Source organism: Malaya genurostris, chromosome 2 (assembly GCF_030247185.1).
Source record: "Malaya genurostris strain Urasoe2022 chromosome 2, Malgen_1.1, whole genome shotgun sequence".
NCBI lineage: Eukaryota > Metazoa > Arthropoda > Insecta > Diptera > Culicidae > Malaya > Malaya genurostris.
Window position 1 is genome coordinate 198,270,392 of NC_080571.1, and position 23,434 is coordinate 198,293,825.

At 37.5% G+C, this 23,434-nt stretch overlaps 1 protein-coding gene across 9 annotated transcripts in view; it reads left to right on the plus strand.

Annotated features, from left to right (window-relative positions):
• The window catches only part of LOC131426945 (cytohesin-1), a 117,462-nt gene extending 98,422 nt beyond the window's left edge, over nucleotides 1-19,040 (plus strand). For 8 of the 9 annotated variants that reach the window (XM_058589745.1, XM_058589737.1, XM_058589738.1 and 5 more), the window contains exon 11: nucleotides 18,751-19,040. In XM_058589745.1, the coding sequence (XP_058445728.1) occupies nucleotides 18,751-18,890 (140 nt within the window). In that variant the 3' untranslated portion in view covers nucleotides 18,891-19,040. The remainder of the gene's footprint in view (nucleotides 1-18,750) is intronic. The other variant, XR_009229220.1, reaches the window with a different exon arrangement.
• The last annotated feature ends 4,394 nt before the right edge of the window (nucleotides 19,041-23,434 follow it).

The following is a 23,434-nucleotide window of genomic DNA, read 5'->3' on the forward strand; positions in this document are numbered from 1 at the left end:
TAGCAGGATCACGAGAACGTTGATATTGTCGTCGACGAACATTCTTCAACCGAATGAGCAGTTGAAGATTGTCATCGATGATAGGAGAATTTAATTTAGTTTGAGCTTTGGGAACTGAAAGATTTCTAGCTTCGATAATATAATGATTCAAATTATCAATTGCTGTGTCGATGTCCGCAGAATTTTCTAAAATAGTTTCATGATCCACATGATTTTCAATGTGAGATCTGTAATCCAACCAATTAGCTCTATGATAGTTGAAAACAGAACTAATTGGATTAATTATAGCTTCGTTGGAAAGTCTGAATGTTACTGGAAGATGATCTGAGTCAAAGTCAGCATGTGTAATCGGTTCACTACAAATGTGACTTTGATCTGTTAGAACCAGATCAATTGTAGACGGGTTTTTCACGGAAGAGAAACAAGTAGGATTACTGGGATGAAGAACTGTAAAGTAACCAGCTGAGAGTTGATTATGAAGTATTTTACCATTACTGTTATTTTGCCTACAATTCCACTGGACATGCTTAGCATTTAAGTCCCCTATTACGAAAAATTTCGATCGATATCTTGTAAGTTTTTGCAAATCGCCTTTAAAGAAATTTAATTGTTCGCCGGTGCATTGGAATGGCAAATATGCTCCAGCGATGAAATAAATTCCATGAATGGTTTCAACTTCGATTCCCAAGCTTTCAATAACTTTAGTATTGAAAGAAGGTAAAATTCGATGTTTAATTTGCCGTTGGACAAAAATGGCAACTCCACCACCAATTCCAGTAAACCTGTCAAATCGATGAACCACATAATGTGGATTACTTTTCAATTTTACATTTGGTTTAAGAAAAGTTTCTGTCACAATGGCAATATGAATTTTGTGAACTTTGAGAAAATTATAAAATTCATCTTCACTCGATTTCAAAGATCGAGCATTCCAATTTAAAATATTCAAATAATTATTTAACATCACTGTTAAATTTTAAATTCATTATAATATTATTTGCAAATTTCCATCCGATTTGAAATGCTTCAAAAAGTGATGAAGTCGAATTCATTTGGATGATCATTTGAAAAAGTTGATCTTGTAGGTAGATCATTTTATTTTCAGTTATATCGCCTAAATCGACTTCATTTAAAGAAGCGAATGGCATTGAAGGAATATTTGTAGGTAGACTGCCATTAGAAGAAGATGATTTGGCCGGTCTACCTATTAATAAATTGTTTTCGTTAGAAGAAGAACTGCAAGGCGGTCCTGTGTTTTGATTATTTACATTAGAAGAAATAGGTGATAGATTTCTACCTAATATACCAGCATAACTGACATTAGAAGAAGATGATGACGAGGTCGATCTACCTGTCAATAAATTGTTTTCGTTAGAAGACGAATTGGCAGGTGCCTTAGAAGAATTTTCAGGTATATTCTGTAAATTTAAGGTCGTTGATTTGACTTGTTGTCTAAGCGAACGAGCGTTTAAAATTTTTTCTCTGACAGGACATTTCAAATAATTGGATTTATGATTTCCATTGCAATTTGAACATGAAAATTTATCAGTGGTTTCATTCATTGGACAATCGTCTTTCGAATGCGATTTACCACAATTCAAACACCGTATATCCATATGACAATTTTTGGTTCCATGACCGAAGCCTTGGCAACGACGACATTGCGTTAAGTTTGCAATACGATTATGCCGTTTATAATGTTCCCAATGAATTTTAATGTGGGAAATGAAACGTACTTTTTCTAAAGTTTTCAAATTGTTTACATCACTTCGATTGAAGTGTATTAGGTAAAGTTCATGGGAAATTCCAGAGCGTGGTTTAGAAGTACCATTCGCTCTTTTTTTCATAAGTATTACTTGGGAAGGGGCAAAACCAAGCAATTCTTTTAGTTCATTTTTAATTTCATCAATACTTTGATCATTTGATAATCCTTTCAAGACAGCCTTGAAGGGTCTGTCTGATTTTATATCATATGAATAAAATTTATGAAGTTTTTCGGACAAATATCGAATAAGACGTTCGTAATCTTCCAATCCATCCACCAAGACTCGACATTCTCCTCTTCGTCCGATTTGAAATGAGACTTTTACTTCCGGGAGAAAAGTAGAAAGCTCAGTACGGAATGCTTTGAAGTCGGAAATCATCACCGTCACTGGTGGCATAGATTGATGTTTCTTCCCAGAACGACAAGCGTCCATTTTGGGAATTTTTGAAGAATTTTCTTCTATGTCGCTACAATCGGATTCAGGAAGAATCTCGTAAATATTGTTAGACGGCATAGGATCAGCGGAAGGGAAATCCGTCCGTTGTCTTTTATTTTTACATTCAGATTCTATAAGATCGTGAATGTTATTAGAAAAATGTTGAATAACGGATTGTGATTTATTCCGTATTGAATTATTTTTAGCCTTAGGCTTGTTGCCTTTCCGGTTGGACGCAGGCATTTTTGAAATTAATGAAATTTTAAATTAAATTAACTAGGCTAAATTAGTCTTCGATTAGACTCCTAGCTAGCCTTAAAAAAGGCTGATTAATTTCTTAGTTACTCTAATATCACTCTTTGTATCACTTAGTCACTCTAATATCACTCTTTGTATCACTTAGTCACTTAGTTAGTGATTCAGGTAGCCTTGAAAAAGACTGAAGCCTTGAATCAATGAAACTCTAGGTAGCCAGAAAAAAATTCCAGGAGCCAAGAGCTATACGCGTGCGGTGCGAACGACTGTTCAACACCGACTGACAAAAAGTATGTTTATTTTTGGTAAAATGTGAGATGATATTATGATATTATGGTATTATGATTGTTCGCTCGATGATCAAGACGGAAGAACTTAGGCCACATCCGGAATCGAAAAGGTTTGGACTGTTTGATTCGTGTCATGAACTTTCAATGTTTCAATACTCAGGTGCAATATTTTAGGCTCTAAACGCAAAAGTGTTGAAAAATGTGGACACAAGTTACGAAGCCTGTTGGTTTGACGGTATTCAGAATACTTTGGATTGATCGAAATATTGTCACGTGCAAGGGTCGCTTATGAATATTATTGAACAATTTACACCACCGGAAACGGTCGACATATCGATTCCCAACTGTCTCGCGATCTACCTGTAGGACTGGCGTGAATTGTCCACGGCCGCGTCCAAAAAAAATTTTTTTTGACACCTTGCTTGTTTGGAAGTCATCTCGATTACCGTTTGGAATTGTAATGAAACTTTGTTTATGTTAACATTACACACTAAACTAGTTTTATCCAAAATGTCATATATTTATATATCAAATATCGAATAAAAAGTTAGTATACAAATAAAGCGTGCCATTTTTTCCGAGTCCATAATTTTTTTACCTATGCAATATAAAGTTTTGTTCGAGTACAGTCTTTAGAATGCTATTAATGAACTTTTCAAGTTACGTGATCCAAATCATTTCATTTTATCCGACCTTTTGATTTCAGTTATAAGAACTCATCCAAAACCTCGTATCGTACCCCAGACGTTTCCACATGGAGTAATTATGTGCTTTACAAGCTTTTTTCCGAAGGGTAGAAAAGCCTCTCCCACAGCTCTGCAATCAACACCTATAATATTCATATCGTTTTCAAAACCAAGAAGCATTTGTGAAGAAATGGTATCTTCTTTGAACGCCTCATCATATCACTCGTTCGAGTGCTATATTGAACAACAAATTAAAGAGTGCACACATGTTCAATTCATCTAACGTGACGTATACATCGGATGTCATTCCAATTATCATGGCACTGGACTTCGATATATCAAACGTTGCACGAATTAGTTTAATCAATTTCGTCGGAAAGCCATATTATAATAATATGCCCTATTTTGTTGCGTTTCTCTGAATCGTACACAATTTTGAGTTCTATGAATAGATATGAGTCCACAAATTATATTCTCGGAAGTTATCCAGAGTTCGTCCAGTGCGTTGTTGATTGTTCGAAAATCATAAGGCATAATTCGAAATCGCTTAATTTGGCATAATTATTTTGAATTTGTATCCTGATCTCTAAATAGACTTCGGTCCAATCAGCTTAGACTTCCGGCTGATTTCAGTTTGAAGTTTATCAACGTTTGCGAGAGTGCAGTGTTGTTAATTTCGCACAAGCTTGAGAGCATTCAAACGCCAACTTGCATGCACAAGTTTTGAAGCGTGATAATTGGAGGCGTCACGATCGCTAAAAAGTATGTCTCATAATTTGTTCTTTAAATCTGAGAGCCTAATATCTTGGTAATATGATGGCTGTGATGTAATATTTTACTCAAACAATTAGGAAATAAACTCGAATTAAATGAAGTATGATAAATTACTGTTACATAAAACAATAAAAAAAATTTGAAGAAATAGTTACTATGAACTTGAACATTTATGTTTACGCTACTATAGGGAGATAACATTCTGATTATTCTTTTTTTTTAGTTTTGACTTCGACTCAGTGAGTGCATTAGCAATTCATAAAGAACTGGTTGTTCAATAATCCTTATTTAATTTTATTTTCCAAAGCTATACACAATCTGCCTTCAGAATAAATTGGAAATCATTTAATTAACCAAGCGTGACGTATCGAATTAAACATCACAATCAAACGGTATTGATTTCTTCCTTCATGTCAGGTGTGTATCAGATCGAATTTAAATCAATGCACTCGTGCGGAATGGGTGCTGAATGGATTACTCCCCCGACGGTTCGTTTTTCGGTCCAAACGAAGACAGCGAGTAGCAAATGAATAAATTCGGAATTTTTCTCTACCCCCTCTCGATCTGTGATATTATGATATAAGTTACATGAATATCACTGAGTTGCTGCAATCGTTGAGTGAAATTGACAGATTCGTGTCGTTTTCACAATGATTGCGGCAGAGAACCTAAGATTCATTGATTTGTATTGTAATTAACAAAAAACAGTAATCATTAAAAATCAAATAAAACCAATTTTTAATTTATCGAAACATTGTTCCATAAGTCAAATAACTGTTCTAAATACCAAACACGAGAAAATTTTAAATGTCTATGAAAAAACAAACTAAAGAAAGATATCAAAACAAGTGTGAATGTATCCAAACGAAACTCGATATGCCTCCTAAACAGGTTGCTTCCGATAACTGTAAAGTAAATTATCAATAAATACGAATAATGAAGGTAACATCAATTAAGTAGTGTATTAATAAGATTAGCTTACGAAAATTCTTTTATTGACACGTTCAGGAAAATAGACTGGAATTAAATTTGAATTTGATATCTAGTTATTTTTTGTTCAATGTCCTCGTACTTCTTTTAGTTTAATTTCTGTGCTGGTATAATTTGGAAAGGAATAAATATAAGATATGAATAAATTTGCTGCAACGAAACAAGAGAAAAATACGGGACTTTAGTTAGATATGATGGTAGTTTTGATTGTAAAGCTCGCGGTTATGAGTTAACTAGTTTTAATTCTTTTCAGGAGAATGGTTCTACCGAAAGGGAAGATAATACAGACAAAGTCTGTCACTAGCGGCTTCAAGGGAAGAATAATGATATTAGGATTTTCAAACTATCTAACACATTTATCCTGCTAGACAAACATAATTTCACCGATATTATAATATTACAAATTTTGTGCGTAACGCAAGCGAAGATAAGGCTTTTAGATAACGGGATCGAATTACGAACTTCGCGAAGAACAGTTAGTAAAAATGTATTGTTTAAACATATTGGTATCTAGTGTTACATAACATAAATAGAGGATAAAATCTTTTTTTATCAAAACAAATCATGTTCATTTGTGTTTTGATTCTGTCATTTTCATATCACTTAGATTTCACCCAGTTCGTCCATCTTGTCGCTTCCCAGAAATTATCGTACACCAAGGTTCAAAATAATAACGGTAATTTTCGAAATAATACAATTTATTGAATGTAGGGGAAGTGGGGGAAAATTCACTTCTTATGAAAATATTACTATATATTACCTACAGAAAAATAAAACGATAAAGTTATGTTACAGTCAAAGACAATTTTCTGAAAAATACAAACAAATATTGTAAAACGCGAAAATGTCATTACGCGCAATTACGTGTAGCTGGACAAAGAGGCAGGTTGTACTTCGGATCAGAACTAATCAAAACATTGTGACAAGACCAACGACAACAATGGGACATTTTTCCAGTTCGTGCTCGCATCTCATCCGACACAGTTGCAAATTGTTTACGGTCGAGACGACAGAAACGAAGACAATACAGTGCAGTGAACAATATAGTGTACGAAATGGGCAAATACGATTTAACAAAGCCTGAAACTTGGCCTACAAGGCCAAATTCATTCGTAACCGAATGTTCGAAGTGAGCACACGCGTTTTTTTAACAATCGACATCGGTAAGACGAAGGTGCCTATCACAGCAGAGGCTGTAGTATTGGCATTAAATAAAAGTGATAAAAAGTAGCATCCCCGCAAGTGAGTTCTGTCTGTGCACCGGTTTTGTATCGGTATCGACAGTAGACGCTATTGTGCTATCCTCGGGCAGCAGTTATTTCTATTGTTTGCTACCCGCATCGCAGCAGCCAAATCCTGAGTCAAGGTCACGCTGAAGCACAACGAAGGAGTGAAGGAGCAACTCACCTAACAGCTTACCGTGACATACTGTTAAGTATTTTCTCAAACTTTTTCTTTCAACTTTTACTATTCATATATTTTCTTTTCATTTTATTTCTTTCTTTCTCATTTCAAGTGCGGGAGACTTCTTTACTCCCGCACTTTAAATATGAATATTGATGACAGTGGGGGTGTCTCGGAGGAGGGCGAAGCTGAACGAATGAACGAAGAACATTTAGAGGCTGAGTTTGCTTCCGAGATGCCATCTACCCCTCCTATACCATCTCCCCCTCCGATACCATCTCCCTCTCCAATGCCATCTCCCTCTCCGATGCCTCCATCTCCCTCTAAGAAAAAGGCCCAAATTAAAGTCTCTCAGAGTTTTAAATATTGCTCGGGACCTGGAAAAACATTTCTCGGCAATAAAAACAATAGATAAGGTTTCGCCAAACAAGTTACGCGTTGTTGTGTCCGACCTGAAGCAAGCAAACGAGATTGCTACCAGCGAGTTGTTCACGAAGGAGTACCGCGTGTACGTCCCGTCTCATGTGGTGGAGATCGACGGTGTGGTCCGTGACGAAAGTCTGACAATCGAAGATCTGATGAAGGACGGGGTAGGCCGTTTCAAAAACCCCGACCTTCAACCAGTGAAAATTTTGGAGTGCAAGCAATTGCACTCCAAATCGATAGATGGTAAATTTTACCAATCGGACTCATTTCGCGTGACTTTTGCCGGATCTGCACTTCCAAATTATTTGGTAGTGAGTGGAGTTCGTCTACCTGTTCGGCTGTATGTACCGCGGGTAATGCATTGTACAAGCTGCAAACAGCTAGGTCATACGGCAACCTATTGTTGCAACAAACTGCGATGCGGCAAATGCGGAGAGGCCCATGAGGACGATCTCTGCAGAAGAGCAGTGGAAAAGTGTTGCTACTGCGGGGAGAATCCTCATGATCTTTCGGTGTGCCCTACGTACATACAGCGTGCGGAGAAATTGAAGCGATCCGTGAAAGAACGTTCCAAACGTTCTTATGCGGAAATCTTAAAAAGAACCACTCCATCGACCCCTGAGAACCCGTTTGCAATCTTGCCAGTTGAAGAGGATACCTCTGACGACCCAGGCGAAGGACCTTCCTACACACAGGTTGAAGGAAGCAGGAAAAGACAAAATCTGGCTTCTCCCAAGCTTCCTCGTAAAGGCCTCAGACTGTCCTCTTCGTCACAAAAGAACCAAACGGAAACAAAAAGTGCTGACTCAAAACCGAAGCAAACACCTCCTGGGTTCAAAAAACTTAGGGATGATAAGGAGTACCCAGCACTTCCTGGGGCATCAAAAAACCCGAATGACCCCAAAGCACAACCAGAAAATCCAACAAACGCTGGATTATTGAAATTTTCTGATATCGTGGACTGGATATTAACAGCCTTCAATATTACTGATCCTCTGAAAAGCTTCCTAACTGCTCTACTGCCAACAGTAAGGACATTTTTAAAACAGTTGACTGAACAATGGCCCCTCCTTGCAGCGATCGTATCTTTTGATGGATAATTTACCACTGAGAATCGAAGATATGATCATTGTGCTTCAGTGGAATTGCAGAAGTATCATCCCAAAACTTGATTCTTTCAAACACTTAATACATACTCATAATTGCGATGTATTCTCCTTGAGTGAAACTTGGCTTACTTCTAACATCAACCTCGACTTCCATAATTTTAACATAATCCGCCTGGACCGAGAAGACTCTTATGGAGGGGTACTTTTAGGGATTAAAAAGTGCTATTCATTTTATCGTATTAACCTCCCCTCGACACCGGGAATTGAAGTTGTTGCTTGCCAAATTAATATTAAAGGCAAAGATCTATGTATAGCTTCTATCTACATTCCTCCCAGAGTCTCGATAGGGCATCGTCGGCTTGCAGACATCATAGAACTTCTTCCTTCACCGATGCTGGTTTTAGGGGACTTTAACTCGCATGGTACAGGATGGGGCTGCTTATATGATGATAATCGTTCTTCGTTAATCCAAGATCTGTGTGACAACTTCAATTTGACAATTCTAAACACGGGAGAAATGACACGGAACCCTAGACCGCCAGCACAACCAAGTGCGCTGGATTTATCCCTTTGCTCGACTTCGCTACAGTTAGATTGCAAGTGGAAGGTAATCTGTGATCCTCACGGTAGCGATCACTTGCCGATCATAGTTTCTATCACCAACCGTGGAAGACCATCGGAAACAATCAATGTTTCGTACGATTTCACACGAAACATTGATTGGAAACGTTACGCGAGCTCGATGTCTGAGAAATTAGAAACATCACAGGAGCTTCCTCCGGAGGAAGAGTATACATTTTTGGCTGGCTTGATTCTTGACACCGCAATTCAAGCTCAGACGAAACGAGTACCTAGCGCGCAAACTAGTATGCGTTCTCCCAACCCATGGTGGGACAAAGAGTGCTCAGAGCTGAAAACGAAAAAAGCTTCAGCCTTCATCTCGTTTAGAAGGAACGGAACTCCAGATAATTATCGGAAATACGCGGCGTTAGAATTTCAAATGAAAAGTCTGATTAAAGCTAAGAAACGCGGTTACTGGCGAAGGTTTGTTGACGGATTAACGAGAGAAACAGCAATGAGCACTCTTTGGAATACGGCCCGTCGCATGCGCAATCGAAATCACGCGAACGAAAGCGAGGAATATTCTAACCGCTGGATATTTGATTTCGCTAAGAAAGTATGTCCTGATTCTGTTCCGGAACAGAAGATATCCCGCGTCGCGACATTGAATACAAAAGAAACACCGTTTTCGATGGTAGAGTTCTCACTTGCGCTCTTGTCGTGTAACAATAGAGCCCCGGGGTTAGACAGAATTAAATTCAACTTGTTGAAAAATCTGCCCGACTCTGCCAAAAGGCGCTTGTTGAATTTATTCAACAAGTTCCTCGAGGGTAATATTGTCCCACACGAATGGAGAGAAGTGAGAGTTATTACTATTCAAAAACCTGGAAAACCAGCCTCCGATCACAATTCGTATCGGCCGATTGCTATGCTTTCCTGTATTCGGAAATTGTTGGAGAAAATGATTCTCTTCCGTCTAGACAATTGGGTCGAAACAAATGGATTGCTTTCAGGTACACAATTTGGGTTCCGCAGGGGCAAAGGAACGAACGATTGTCTAGCGTTGCTCTCAACAGAAATTCAAATGGCATTTGCTCGTAAAGAACAAATGGCATCAGTTTTCCTCGACATCAAGGGGGCATTCGATTCAGTTTCCATTAACGTTCTATCTGAGAAGTTGCATCAGCATGGTCTTTCACCAGTTTTGAACAACTTTTTATATAATCTATTGTCCGAGAAACACATGCATTTTGAGCATGGTGATTTGACGACAAAGCGATTCAGTTACATGGGTCTTCCTCAGGGCTCATGCTTAAGCCCCCTTTTATACAACTTTTACGTAAATAACATTGATGAATGTATCAACACATCTTGCACGCTAAGACAACTTGCCGACGACAGTGTTGTGTCTATTATAGGACCCAAAGCTGCCGATCTCCAAGGACCATTGCAAGATACCCTCGACAACTTGTCGACATGGGCTTTTCAAATGGGTATCGAGTTCTCTACGGAGAAAACTGAGCTGGTTGTATTTTCAAGGAAGCGAGAACCTGCGCAACTACAGCTTCAACTAGGTGGTGAAACCATAGCTCAGGTTTTCACATTTAAATATCTCGGGGTCTGGTTCGATTCCAAAGGTACCTGGGGATGTCACATTAGATATTTGAAACGAAAATGTTTACAGAGAATCAATTTCCTTCGTACAATAACCGGAACTTGGTGGGGCTCTCACCCAGGAGACCTGATCAGGTTGTACAAAACGACTATATTGTCAGTAATGGAATATGGATGTTTCTGTTTCCGCTCCGCTACGAATATTCATTTCATTAAACTGGAAAGAATTCAGTATCGTTGTTTACGTATTGCCTTGGATTGCATGCAATCAACCCATACGATGAGTCTTGAAGTGCTGGCGGGCGTCTTACCGTTGAAAAACAGGTTCTGGGATCTCTCATATCGACTGCTAATCCGATGCGACATTTTGAATCCGATGGTGATAGAAAACTTTGAAAAGCTCGTCGAGCTTAATTCACAAACCCGTTTTATGTCCTTGTATTTTGACTACATGGCTCAGAATATAAATCCTTCTTCGTTTGTTCCCAATCGTGTTCATTTTGTGGATACTTCTAATTCTACTGTGCTTTTCGACACATCCATGAAAGAAGAAATTTGTGGAATCCCGGATCCTGTACGCCCTCAAGAGATCCCAAAAATTTTTAATAATAAATTTAAAGAAGTCGACTGTAATAAAATGTTTTACACTGACGGATCATATCTAGACGGGTCCACTGGCTTCGGTATATTCAATGTAAATTTCACCGTTTCCTATAAACTCAGTGATCCAGCTTCAGTTTACGTCGCAGAACTAGCTGCAATTCAGTATACCCTTGAGATCATTGACACTCTGCCCACAGATCACTACTTCATTGTATCGGACAGTCTCAGTTCCATTGAGGCTCTCCGTTCAGTGAAGCCTGGAAAGCACTCACCGTATTTCCTGGGGAAAATACGGGAACAATTGAGTGCTTTATCTGCAAAATCATACCAGATTACCTTGGTTTGGGTCCCCTCACATTGTTCCATACGGGGCAATGAGAGGGCGGACTCGTTAGCCAAGGTGGGCGCACTAGAAGGTGATATCTATGAAAGACCAATCTGCTTCAATGAATTTTTCAGTTGCTGTCGTCAGAAAACTCTAGCTAGCTGGCAGAATACATGGAATAGTGGAACTCTGGGACGATGGTTACACTCAATAATCCCACAGGTATCGACGAAAGCTTGGTTCCGGGGGTTAGACGTGAGCCGAGACTTTATTCGTGTAATGTCAAGGCTCATGTCTAATCATTATATGTTCAGCGCGCATCTCCGTCGTGTGGGGCTCGCTGAGAGTGGTGTCTGCGTTTGCGGTGAGGGTTATCATGACATCGAACATGTTGTTTGGACATGTGTCGAGTATTGTGATGCCAGGTCCCAACTCATAGGTTCCCTTCGGGCCCGAGGTATACCACCCTTCGTACCAGTCCGCGACGTCTTGGCAACTCGAAATCTTCCTTATATGACTCTCATCTATAACTTCTTGAAAACTATCAATGCTCAAATTTAGTGCTCTCCCTATCTCTTTCTCGTCTACAGCTCTACCGCACTCTTCTTTACGTTGCTGGAAGTATGGCCTGTGTAAACGATGCTTCGGAGCATGCACCTGCCTTGAACTGACTGAGTTGCTGGAAGCTACCCAAAAACGTCACATCAACGTCAGAACACACCAACGAAGCATCCCAATCCAGAATAATCTCTTCATTGCTACAAGCTGAAAAACATGAAGATTCATCGAACGCAAAATGTGTCTAAAAGATGTATGCCACAAACCAATGATGTATTCAAATTTCAATTCAATACTGTGTAGGTCCCACCCTCCCTATGTCCCCTTACTAACTGGGGAGTATGCCGCCCCGTAATACGGCATCCCTTTCTCTCTCCCTAACAACAAGACAATCGGCCACGTTAAGCTAAAGCAAATGAGCCTAATAAAAATTTTATTTGAAAAAAAAAAAAAAAGGCCAAATTCAGTTTGTATTGGTTTCAAGCGCTGCAAAGTTAGACCAGCAGCAACCGAAATTGAAATCTTGCTTAAGGAACGAATGCATCTAAACGTTAATGATGTAAATGAGATTCAATTCAACAAGGCGCCTACCTGTGTGTACATTATGTTCAAACGTGAAAGAGATGCAATTGCATTTGCTTCGGTTACTAACGGGGTGCACAGTGTTGATCATGACTATGTTAAATTTAAAATACCTGTGTACTTGGTGGACAATGCCATAGAAGTACGCGTGCATGACCTTCCCCCGCAGACCAGCGATGGGTATGTTCGGGAAAGTATGTCGCAGTACGGTGAAGTTCTTTCCATCGAAAGGGAAGTATGGCGAAATTTTTTCCCGGGTATCCGGAATGGCGTACGAGTGGTACGTATGCAACTACGTAAAGCAATTCCATTTTACATCATTTGTGATCAAGACGGAATACATCCGTGCTAAACGCTGATTACGTATGAAAATCGACTGGTTACATGTCACCTGCACACTACGGCAAACCTTGCACTAAAACTGCGAAAACAAACAAAAACAAGAACAACCGCTCAACAACGGAAACTAGTGAATGCAGTGCTCCTGTTTCAAAAACACCAACAAGCAACTGCAACCAATGTACAACAAAGCGCTTCTACAATAACTAGCAACGAGATCAAGACTGCGAATAACAAGGAAAACGAAAAGAACGGAAATCAACAATACCACCGATGCGTCAATGGACGAGGCACGAACAAAGTGCCCCTCAAACCTCGCAGGAGGGAAATGGAAGCCCCTCTCCCCCTAGAAAAAGGGTGACAACGAGATCGAATACAAAAAAATTTTTACTTTAGAAATCGGCTCAATCGGCCACGTAAAGCTTGTACGCAAATAGGCCTGAATAAAAATGTCTTTTAAATAAAAAAAAATGGGGCATTTTTTTAAATTGAAGAATATTTTAGATTTTAAATTTACGGTTTGCTGTCCAGATGAGAGCTAAAAGGTCACTAGTTGCTCGACGTGAACAACCACAAATCAACAAAACAAAATAGAGGCGGCTCAACTGGCCGTATGTGAAAGGTGGAAGTGGAATATGGGCCACCGACCTTGAAACCATTGTTATTACCTATTTATGTCGAAAAATGCAAAACCTGTGCTGACGACAACGCGATTGAACCAACGTTATTCATTCCGATGATGCAACATTTTGGGTGAGAACACTCCTAATTCGTACTTGAAACACGTTTAATCTGTAAATAAAAATACCCTGTAAAAATTTATGTTTGAGAGTGCTTTTCCTACCGTGATTTCGTCTGTTTAGAACATTTCAATCAAAATCTAAATGCAGACAAGACAATGAAATCGTTTCGGTGTTTTGGTACCTCAAGAGAACCGGCTTGTACTAAACGCACAGTGAGATAAGGAATGATTGGATTAGCGAGTGAAGACCGCGAACGGGTGTTTGGATAGAAGTACACAAAAAAAATTATGACTTTTTCAGTTGACATAATTTTACAAACTTAACTTCTTACTACATCATTTGAAAAAAGAAGCAATATTCCATTCGTGCAGCATTTTACAGGCTTTTTACCAAGTGCCACTGTTTGGCTTTATATGTATCAATTATTCATTAGGGAGATATTAGCCTCTGTGGCTCAGTCGATTAACTGGAGTGCTTTGTGATCTAGTGTTTCTCGGTTCAAGTCGCGCGTTGCTATTGATCTTTTGTTTTTTATTTCATTCGATTACAAGCCATGAAATTTTCTAATCACACAATTTTCTTGAAAATAAATTTATGTGAAATCTGACACTCCATTTATGTGCGTCTTATAATATGTAAAATCGCAAGATTTTTTGGAACTGTGTAGTTATCCACGGATAATATTAAGGTACGATTACATTAGCCAGTTTATCTGCACAAACTTGTGCAGTTTGACTGTATCATATGGCGTTTTCGTTTTTAATTTGCACTACACCGGTGCAGTGCTACACTGAAGCATGAATAAACGAACAAAAATTACGAAAACATAAACAGTAACCATTGACTACAATAAACGATTCCATTATACAGAGCTACACCAAACTTTTGATGAGTGCTACACCAGTGGTATCGGCGCAGAAAAAGTGTAGCACTGGTGTAGTGCAATTGGTAAAAACGAACGGTTTAGGTGCAGCTTTCGCTACACCGGTGTAGTGCAATTTAAAAACGAAAACAACAATAGTGTAATCGGTTCGCAGTTGTCTGCAAGCAGTCAAAATCGGCTTGACTGTCCATCTGTATGCAGTCAAAGTGTGCAGATTATCTGTGACAATGTAATCACAGTGTGATCATAGTCGACAGACAAACAGTTGATGACTGTACAGACAAATTTGGCTGTTTCTGAAACTGTTGTGCAGCAGTTGTCTGCCACAGATTCTATGACAACCAAAAACTTGTTTATTTCATCCAAACACAAAGCAAAACGTTTCAGCACCAGTGTGAGAAGTGAGTACACGTGGTTTTCCCCAAGAGGGTTGGTGACGTGATCAATTTTTTTCTAATGTGTAGAAACCAGATAGTAATAAAAAACCTGTTTTAATCCACCTAGTGGTGTATTGATGACTTTCTCGTATTACGCATATTCTCACATTCTCATATATGTGGTATCCTTCGAAATAATTCTTATTGCTTCTTGAAAGAAAACAAAATAAAATCAATTAGCACAACCAACAACCAACAAAATGAAACAGTTTTGCTATTGCAGGTACTTCTGTAACCGGTGTAAATGAAGTCGATTCGAATGACCATCTGTTAACATGACTTACAAAATGTATTGATTTTAGTAATTTTTATAAGATTTTATATGATTCGGCCATCGTACTTACGTTTAAATTTTAAATACTTATAATTTTAGAAATGGTAAAAATGAAATTTTAAGTTTTCACTGTGAGTGAGTTCCATTTTTGAGTATATGACCACTATTTCAGGCACAGGAATTCGGGAATCAGGATAACCCATGGCTCTTCGGATATGATGCTGCGGCTCTTTAGTTCTATACAGAAATATTGTATATTTTACAAAAAAAAGTACTTGAAATCGATCGAAATCGATTAACGAGTATTAGACCCCACTTCTATCTCTCAACCACGTGTACTAACTTCTCACCGAACCGCGTTGTCAGTGTCGTCATTCCCGGTCGAAATAATGAAGCTTGTCGCATATTTCGTAGAATTCTTATTAGAAATTACTACTGAATTTTCCGAGCTCTTCTTTCACGATAAAGTGCAATGGATCTCCAGAAGCATATCACGTTTTGCTTTGTACTTGGATGAAATAATTATGAAAAATTAAATAATGAATTAATGAAAAAAGTATTTACTACTAAAAATGCTGAACAGTAACAGAAAATGTACTTATTTGAATTTTTTTCTAGATTTTGAAGATATTTACCGAATTTCCAATAGCTTATTGTTCGTTCATTAGTTCGATAATTGAATTGATTACAAAGCGTTTGGTAATAAAATTGTGGATCTGTCAAAATCTGAACTCTGCCCCAAAGCGAATTCATACCGTTATACCATATTTGAAAGAGCTTGAACTGGAGACAACCTTCCCAAAATGTCAACTCTTTAATTGTCATATTTACGGAGGTAGGATGATTCTATGGATTTTCATTGCATTTGATTTTTGAATCTATCACTCCATTTACAATTTATTGAAAATGTATTTATGGCGTGAAAAATACTCAACAATTTCGAAACATATTTTTTCACGCTTTCGATCTCGGTGCCACTCTGGATTTTTTAGTAATAGAAGATATACCCGTATGATGTGAGCGTTAAGACACAAACGTATAGATAATGAACATATGATGTGAAAGAATCTCAATTTTTTGTTGTTGTGATGACATCTGCTAAACATATCAAATACACATCATAGTCATAGAGCAAACAACATCGTATATTTTCATCATTTAAAAATTGTCGAATTTTGTATTAGAAAGAGATGATTTGGAGAAAGCATTAGAATTATGTTTGCATTTGAAGAAAAATACTGCAGAGTCAAATCAAAATCAGTTTCAAAGTTCAGGAAGGATACAATCAAAGCACTTGACTGGGGGCTTCTCCCTCACCGTCGCATTCATTTATTTCCGAATACTATTTGTATCAAATGACACTAAATCAGTGAACACCAAGATACAGATAGGAAATAAGAAACAGAACAACCAAAGTTTAGTAACAAAGATGAAATATTTTATAAAGAATAAGAATATTTTTGATATTTATAAAAAAGGTAAAAAAACCGGAGCACATTTATATTCCTTCTTCAATTGCTTCGAAACACAAAACACCAAGTAGCAACGCAACGAACCTCCGTTTGTGAGACCAGATCGATATTTTATCATAATGCAATATTCCGTGAAAAGTTCTCTGCCCCACAAACTTTCTTCCAATGTGATCACTTTGGGCAGAAAAACTGCAATAAATAGCCCACTCTCTATATTTAAGTCTGTAACCAGTATTATTTGTCTGATCAATGTGATCACAATGAAGACATGCTCAAAAAGTCTGTCACAGTCAAACATAACAACTGTCAAAGTATTGACTGTCGGCAGTCAAACTTGACTGTTGCAGTCATTTAACTGTGAATAGTGTGATCACATTGCCAGACCAAATTTAAACTGTCGAAAAATTATTTGTCTGTGGCAGATAAACTGTGACAGATAAACTGGCTAGTCTGATCGTAGCTTAACAGAAAATGTACTGATTTGAAATTTTTTTCTAGATTTTGTGAATATTTACCGAATTTTCAATAGCTTATCGTTCGTTCATTAGTTCGATAATTGAATTAATTACAATGTGATCACTGTGTGCAGAAAAACTGTAATAAACAGCCCACTCCCTATATTTAAGTTTGTAACCAGCTTGATTTGTCTGATCAATGTAATCACAATACAGACATGCTCAAAAAGTCTGTCACAGTCAAACATAACAACTGTCAAAGTATTGACTGTCCGCAGTCAAACTTGACTGTTGCAGTCATTCAACTGTGAATAGTGTAATCACATTGCCAGACCAAATATAAACTGCCGAAAAATTACTTGTCTGTGGCAGATAAACTGTGACAGATAAACTGGTTAGTCTGTTCGTAGCTTTACACTGCTAATGCGCTGATGATTCGAAGGTAAAGCGTAAAATAAATGAAGATGATCATACACTTTCCACTAAAAGTTTACGTCATTTTTACATATCGGTTAAGAAATTTAGATATGGATATATCGTAACACATGCGAAAAACATCTAAACTATTTGCAAGCAGTTTCAACAAGACTGTCGTTTTTAGCTTTTTAATGGATTGTTTTGCACTGACACTTCTCACGAGTTTTTGGCTAATAAACTTGTTAATAAAACCAATTTCATTTTTGTTTTCTTTGTGCTGTCCTTTAGTAATGATGGTGATAGATAAATAGAAACAAATTTTCTGATTTTAATAACAAAATTAGTTATCAATGAGAATTTCGTGTTGGATTGAAATATTGCTGGATTGTGTCCAGGATATTCGTCAACTAAACACATTCTCTAAAAATAAGATTTTTTTTTCAGCAAAGTAAATTCTCAACTTTAACTAATTTTAGAGTTATTTTGGAAATTCTGTTGTTAAAATCAACTAATTCAAAAACAGTAATACGAATTAGTCGTAGAGCTAATTTTGGTCGTTCCGTGCGAAGTTGTAAAATCATTAAAGAAATGAGCTACTGCCATCCATATTTAGGTATGTAGTTTCAAGTCGATGTTTTGGTTATAATAGTGAAGCCTTCAAATTAATTTGATTATAAAACAGAACACGAATACTATCGATATATAATTTCAAGCTTTATATAGGGTAGCGGTTCCAGTAGTCATCTCTTATGAGAAAACCATTAGTTAGAGTGAGATCTGCTGTCTCTGTTCGATAGATTGTCTCTCAGGGCAAGATGAAAATAGATGCATTCGCTTCGTGTTTTCGCGTCGCTATAACAGCATTATTGAACAAGTTTCGAACTATTTTTTCTGAGGTAATGTTTCTTCGAACCAGAGCAGAGATATTGTTTTCGATTTTATCACTAATATGGCGACTCTACCAATGTAATGGTTATTGGTACAATATCTCTAAGGTCAATGTTTTGCCACTTTTCAATAAACAAGTGACTGAACAAACTCATCCATAAAAATGACGATAGTTTTATATTGTATGATTTGTTAATACACTGCCTGTTTGAATATTTAGGAATGTAATAGTAATAAATCAATCTAGGATAGAATGTCATTAATTAAGCTTCGATTGCTCTCCAAAATTGAGTCCAACTTAACATTCCGTTTAGTTGACAGTAACAGCAATTATACCGTGCCTTGAATATTATCATAATGATTAACATATGTGGTGGCTTCTGAAATTACAATTTCATAACGCTTATAGGAAAACTACTACTAAGTGCTGCTGGTTTATCGATATAACTCAACCTATCTTACAGGAATATTGATTTTACTCTTGAATTGGTGCACCTGTTTCGCGTACGCCGGAACATGCAATGAAGACTACAAGGTGACTTTGACCGATGACGCTATTATCAACAGTGCTGCTGTTGCCCATGATGGTACCTGGGATACGTGACATCTCATCGGTTTGTCTTTGTTCATCACCCGTCTGAACACCAGTGAATTCCAGTTTCCTATAGTAATGAGGATCTCACTAGGAGCATTGCATTAATAAAACAACTGTTAATTAAGTGGTTTATCTCAGTAAATAAGACTGTCAATTAAATTGCTCATGTGTTTTATTGTAATGTATTGTTTATTATATTTAAAACATATATTAAACAGTGTTGGATTCTCCATATTGTCATGTACCATTCGACTCAGTTTGCGGAAGTCGAAAAATGCCTTTGTGTGTAACACAAATGTTACTCAGTTTTCTCGGAGATGGCTGTATCGATTTTCACAAAAGTAGATCAAAATGGAATTCTGATCTCATATAAAATTTCTGGATTTTCCTAATATAAGAAAAAAATGCACTCTGATTTCCATAAACTTAGATTCAAATGAAAGAGTTTAAAATCTCATAGAAAATGTCAGAATTTTATTTAGATCAGACTTCCAGTTCTGGAATTACAGGGTGTCAAAATTTCACTTTCAAGAGTGTATTTGGTCATCAATTAACAAATTCAATAAACTAAAACATTTTAGGGAATTCGTTTCTCTTTAAATTGTCCTTTATGATGTGATATGATTGATGTGAAGAGAAGTGAATAGATGATGAGTTTCTCCAGTTTCTTGAATTTGTTAGTTGGTGTCCAAATAATCTCAATTCAGTTATGCCGATTCACGATTTCCGGTTCTGGAAGTACCAAGAATAGTGATGGCTACACCGGAAGTAGGGGAGACCGGGGCTGGTTGGCCGAAGGAGCAGATTATCCGAGTGGCTTTTCTGAAAAGGAAATATTAACGAATAGAAATAAGAGAATAGAATCATTCAAAGTTGGAAATTAAATGCCGTCAAAACTTTTAGCATTTAGATTTCCTGATCGGATTTGTCGCAGATTGACCCAACAGTGGATACAGTGGACACCGCAAATCATAATTTTTAAGAAGCGTCTTCAAAAATACCTCTTCACCGACTTACTTCTCAATATTTTCCCACGAGAAAATTACAAAATATGGTTCGAATGATGCTTTTTATCATGCAAAACATTTGATTTTTTTTGTTGAAATTACTAATTACGATTGAAAAAGTCGATGCAGCTAATTAAAAAAAATGATTCCGAGGGAGAGAACTGTGTTTCCTGATGATGTTTAAGGAAAATACAGGAACACGATACAATTGACGATGTTGCCTGTTCAAGTCAATCGCTGATACTTGTGGAAAAAATCCACTGGTTCTACGTGACCGAGTTTTTATAAGCATTTCCTTGCTTTTATTTTTTATTTACGAGAAGGTTATGTGGCGGCTGCTTACGAGCCACTCTGTTGCAATCCCTCCGAGAAGCGGCCCTTACACGATCATTAAGTGTCATTACTAAAAAGTAATGACACTTTTAATGATCGTGTAAGGTCTACGAGTTCAATAATGCCACGATTAATGATGGAATTCCGGATTTTCCATCATTTCCAACATTATTTCTTCTTCTTATTTTTTTAGTGGAAGTGCTGAATATCTTTAGAACTATACGCGAAAAAATGACAAAGTGTAGATTTAAATTGTTAATATTTCATTAACCTTAACGTTTCAATGACAAATCAAATTTATTTTCAGCCAAACGAAGATAAAAAATATTGCTATTGCTGGAGTAGTTACAAATACTCATCATTAATAATGAACGTGTAATACTAAAAAGTAATGATGTACAGTAATGCAGTAATGACGAGCGTTTGAGCAGAAGTGTCATTACTTAGTAATGACACTTTTAATAATCGTGTAAGGGCCGCTAGAGAGATAAAAACGATAGACGCTAAAAGAAGAACTCCCGGTGAAATTCTAAACGGATGAACACGTTGCATCGTGTTAGTCCGGAGAAAATTCGAGTATTTCGCAAACAAGAAAGAATTTTCATCCGTACTTTGACGACTCGACGCAGCCACACAGCGAAATTTTCGCTTTTAGTCCAGTGAAAAGAAGGTCCATTGGACTATAAACGAAAATTAACTGGCAATATAGCCTTAGTTGCTGTGCCATCCAATCGGCGTCATCTCAAGTGAGGTGACGCCAACCAGAACAAGAAGAAGAAGACACTAAAAACGTAACGGGTAACGGCTCCAGTTTGATACCTTAATCTGGGTGAAAACCATCCTGAAAGTCCGGCAAAAGTCTGTTAGTCTCGATATATGTGATCATTTGCTGCCTGAGAAGCGTTTCAAACAGTTTTGACATCGAAGATAATAAGGAGTGTATCGAAAATAAGCTATCCCCAAATTTTTCTTTCAAATTATGTTACAAAACGAAATTTTATTCAAACTAAAAATTGACCCTTTATTGTACGAGGTTAAACTTGAGCATAATGAAAACCGGATGAAATTAAAGTTATTTCTTCACGAATTTTCGAACTTTTGATCGAACGCTGTCCATCAAGTTCCGGACAAGTGTTGCATCGCATTTTTTGGATGCTTGAGCCCAAATTTTTTGAAACTCCTGCTTGTTCCCGCATGCCTTACCAGTCTTCTAGAAGACCCTTTTCACGATTGCCCAGTAACGTTCGATGGGTCGAAGCTGAGGGCAATTTGGTGGATTCATATTTTTCTCAACGAAATGTATACCCTTTTCCGCAAGCCAATCGAGAGTGGTTTTGGCATAGTGAGTCGACGCTAAATCCGGCCAAAACAGTGGAGGTGTACTATGCTTCTTATATAAAAGGAGCTATCTCTTCTGAAGACACTTAGATCGATAGATTTCTCCATTTATAGTCCCGGTAGTGTAAAAAATGGCTGACTTCAAACCACAGGAACATATTGCTTGCCATGCCAGTACCTTTCGACCGACGCCACTTGAATCGACCTGTCCGCATCGCTCACATCCTCCCCAACGACGACAGTAAAGTATTGTGGACTTGGAACGGTTCCTCCTTTACATAAGTCTCATCGTCCATCAAAACGCATGCATCCGGACAATGCAAAAGACGCGATTACAATTTCAGGGCAATTGTTGCTGCTCGCTTCTTCTGTTCTACACTTTGTTTCGAGATTTTCTGCTTCTTGTAGGTCTTCAGGTGAATTCGTCTCTTGATACGCTGGATCATTCCGACACTCGTTCCTGCTTTTTTGGCTAAATCACTTATTGACATTGATTTGTTTTTCATGATTAGAGATACCACTTTTTGGTCCAGTTTCGGCTTGGAAGAACCGGGTTTTCTGCCTCTTCCTGGTAGCTCATCCAAATAATAGTGTTCCAAAACTTATTAACGATGGTTTTGACACTGGCATGATGAATTCCAAACCGCATCGCAAATTTTCACATAGTGAGACCCGTCTCACTTAGCCATGTGTCCAGAACCTTAATTTTGATTTCTTTTTCAATACGCGACATTTGCAAAACGCAGAATTTCAACCGCACAAACAAGTAAACAAACGAAAGCTGACAGCCAAGCGCACAGCATGCTGTTATCTTCGCTTAAAAAACCATCACATATACATGCGTACAACACAAATGTATGTGGATAGCTTATTTTCGATACACTCCTTATGCTGATTGGACGCAGATTTTCAAGATTGTTCAGATGTGCTTTTTTCTTCAGTTGCACAATTTTGACATGTTCCCAACAATCGGAGAATGTCCAAATGAAGAGATTAAACATGTGCCTAATGTTGTGATAATACGTAGAGATAACCTTAGTAAATTTTAGCCGTTTTTGGTATGTTAGTTTTAAACAACACTGCGCGTGTGAGGGTTAACACGAAAAAGCCAAAAGAAACACAAAATAGAGTTGAAACTATGTACGCTGTTTGGTCACAAACTAACAGACAGGACACTCAAATTAGATTCTTAAATAATTTTAACGGTAATTTCGAATATTCCTTTAGTTGGGACAGTACTCGCATATGGCATGATGGTGCTACGTTATCCTATCAAAAACAACTGTCATCTAGACTGCGTTTATTTTTTCATTTACCAACAGAGTTGCCATTCATACAGAATTACCTGTAATGTATTGATTTGCATACGTCCATGCGAATTTCATGCAGGATACAGATTTAATACATATTACCAAAACTGTATACAGAATTGTGCCTACTTCTCATCCTTCGACGCAATACAAAATCGAACTCGTTTTGTTACAATATTTACTTCCTTCTGGTCTGCCGTCACTTAATTTCGGGTGAAAATTACCAACACAATCAAAAATAGTCTAGATGAACAACGTTGAGAAAAATAAATGGTTACCTTCCAACATCGCTAAAAAAAGTTAAATATATTATCAACGTAATCCTAAAATTTATTGTGACGATTCATTTTCTAATATTATGATGAAATCAGGTATCCCTGCAAGCAGCTGATCGGTGTTGAGAATCGAGGGAAAACCAACTAGTAAAAAAACTTTTACATAACACAAGGGGTGTACCGATAGTAAATAGTTCGCGCAGTACAATATAGGTGGAATTAGTGCATCACGAAAAATTATTTTTATAAGAATTTACTCATACTGTCATGTCTGTTAGTCTGTGGTTTGG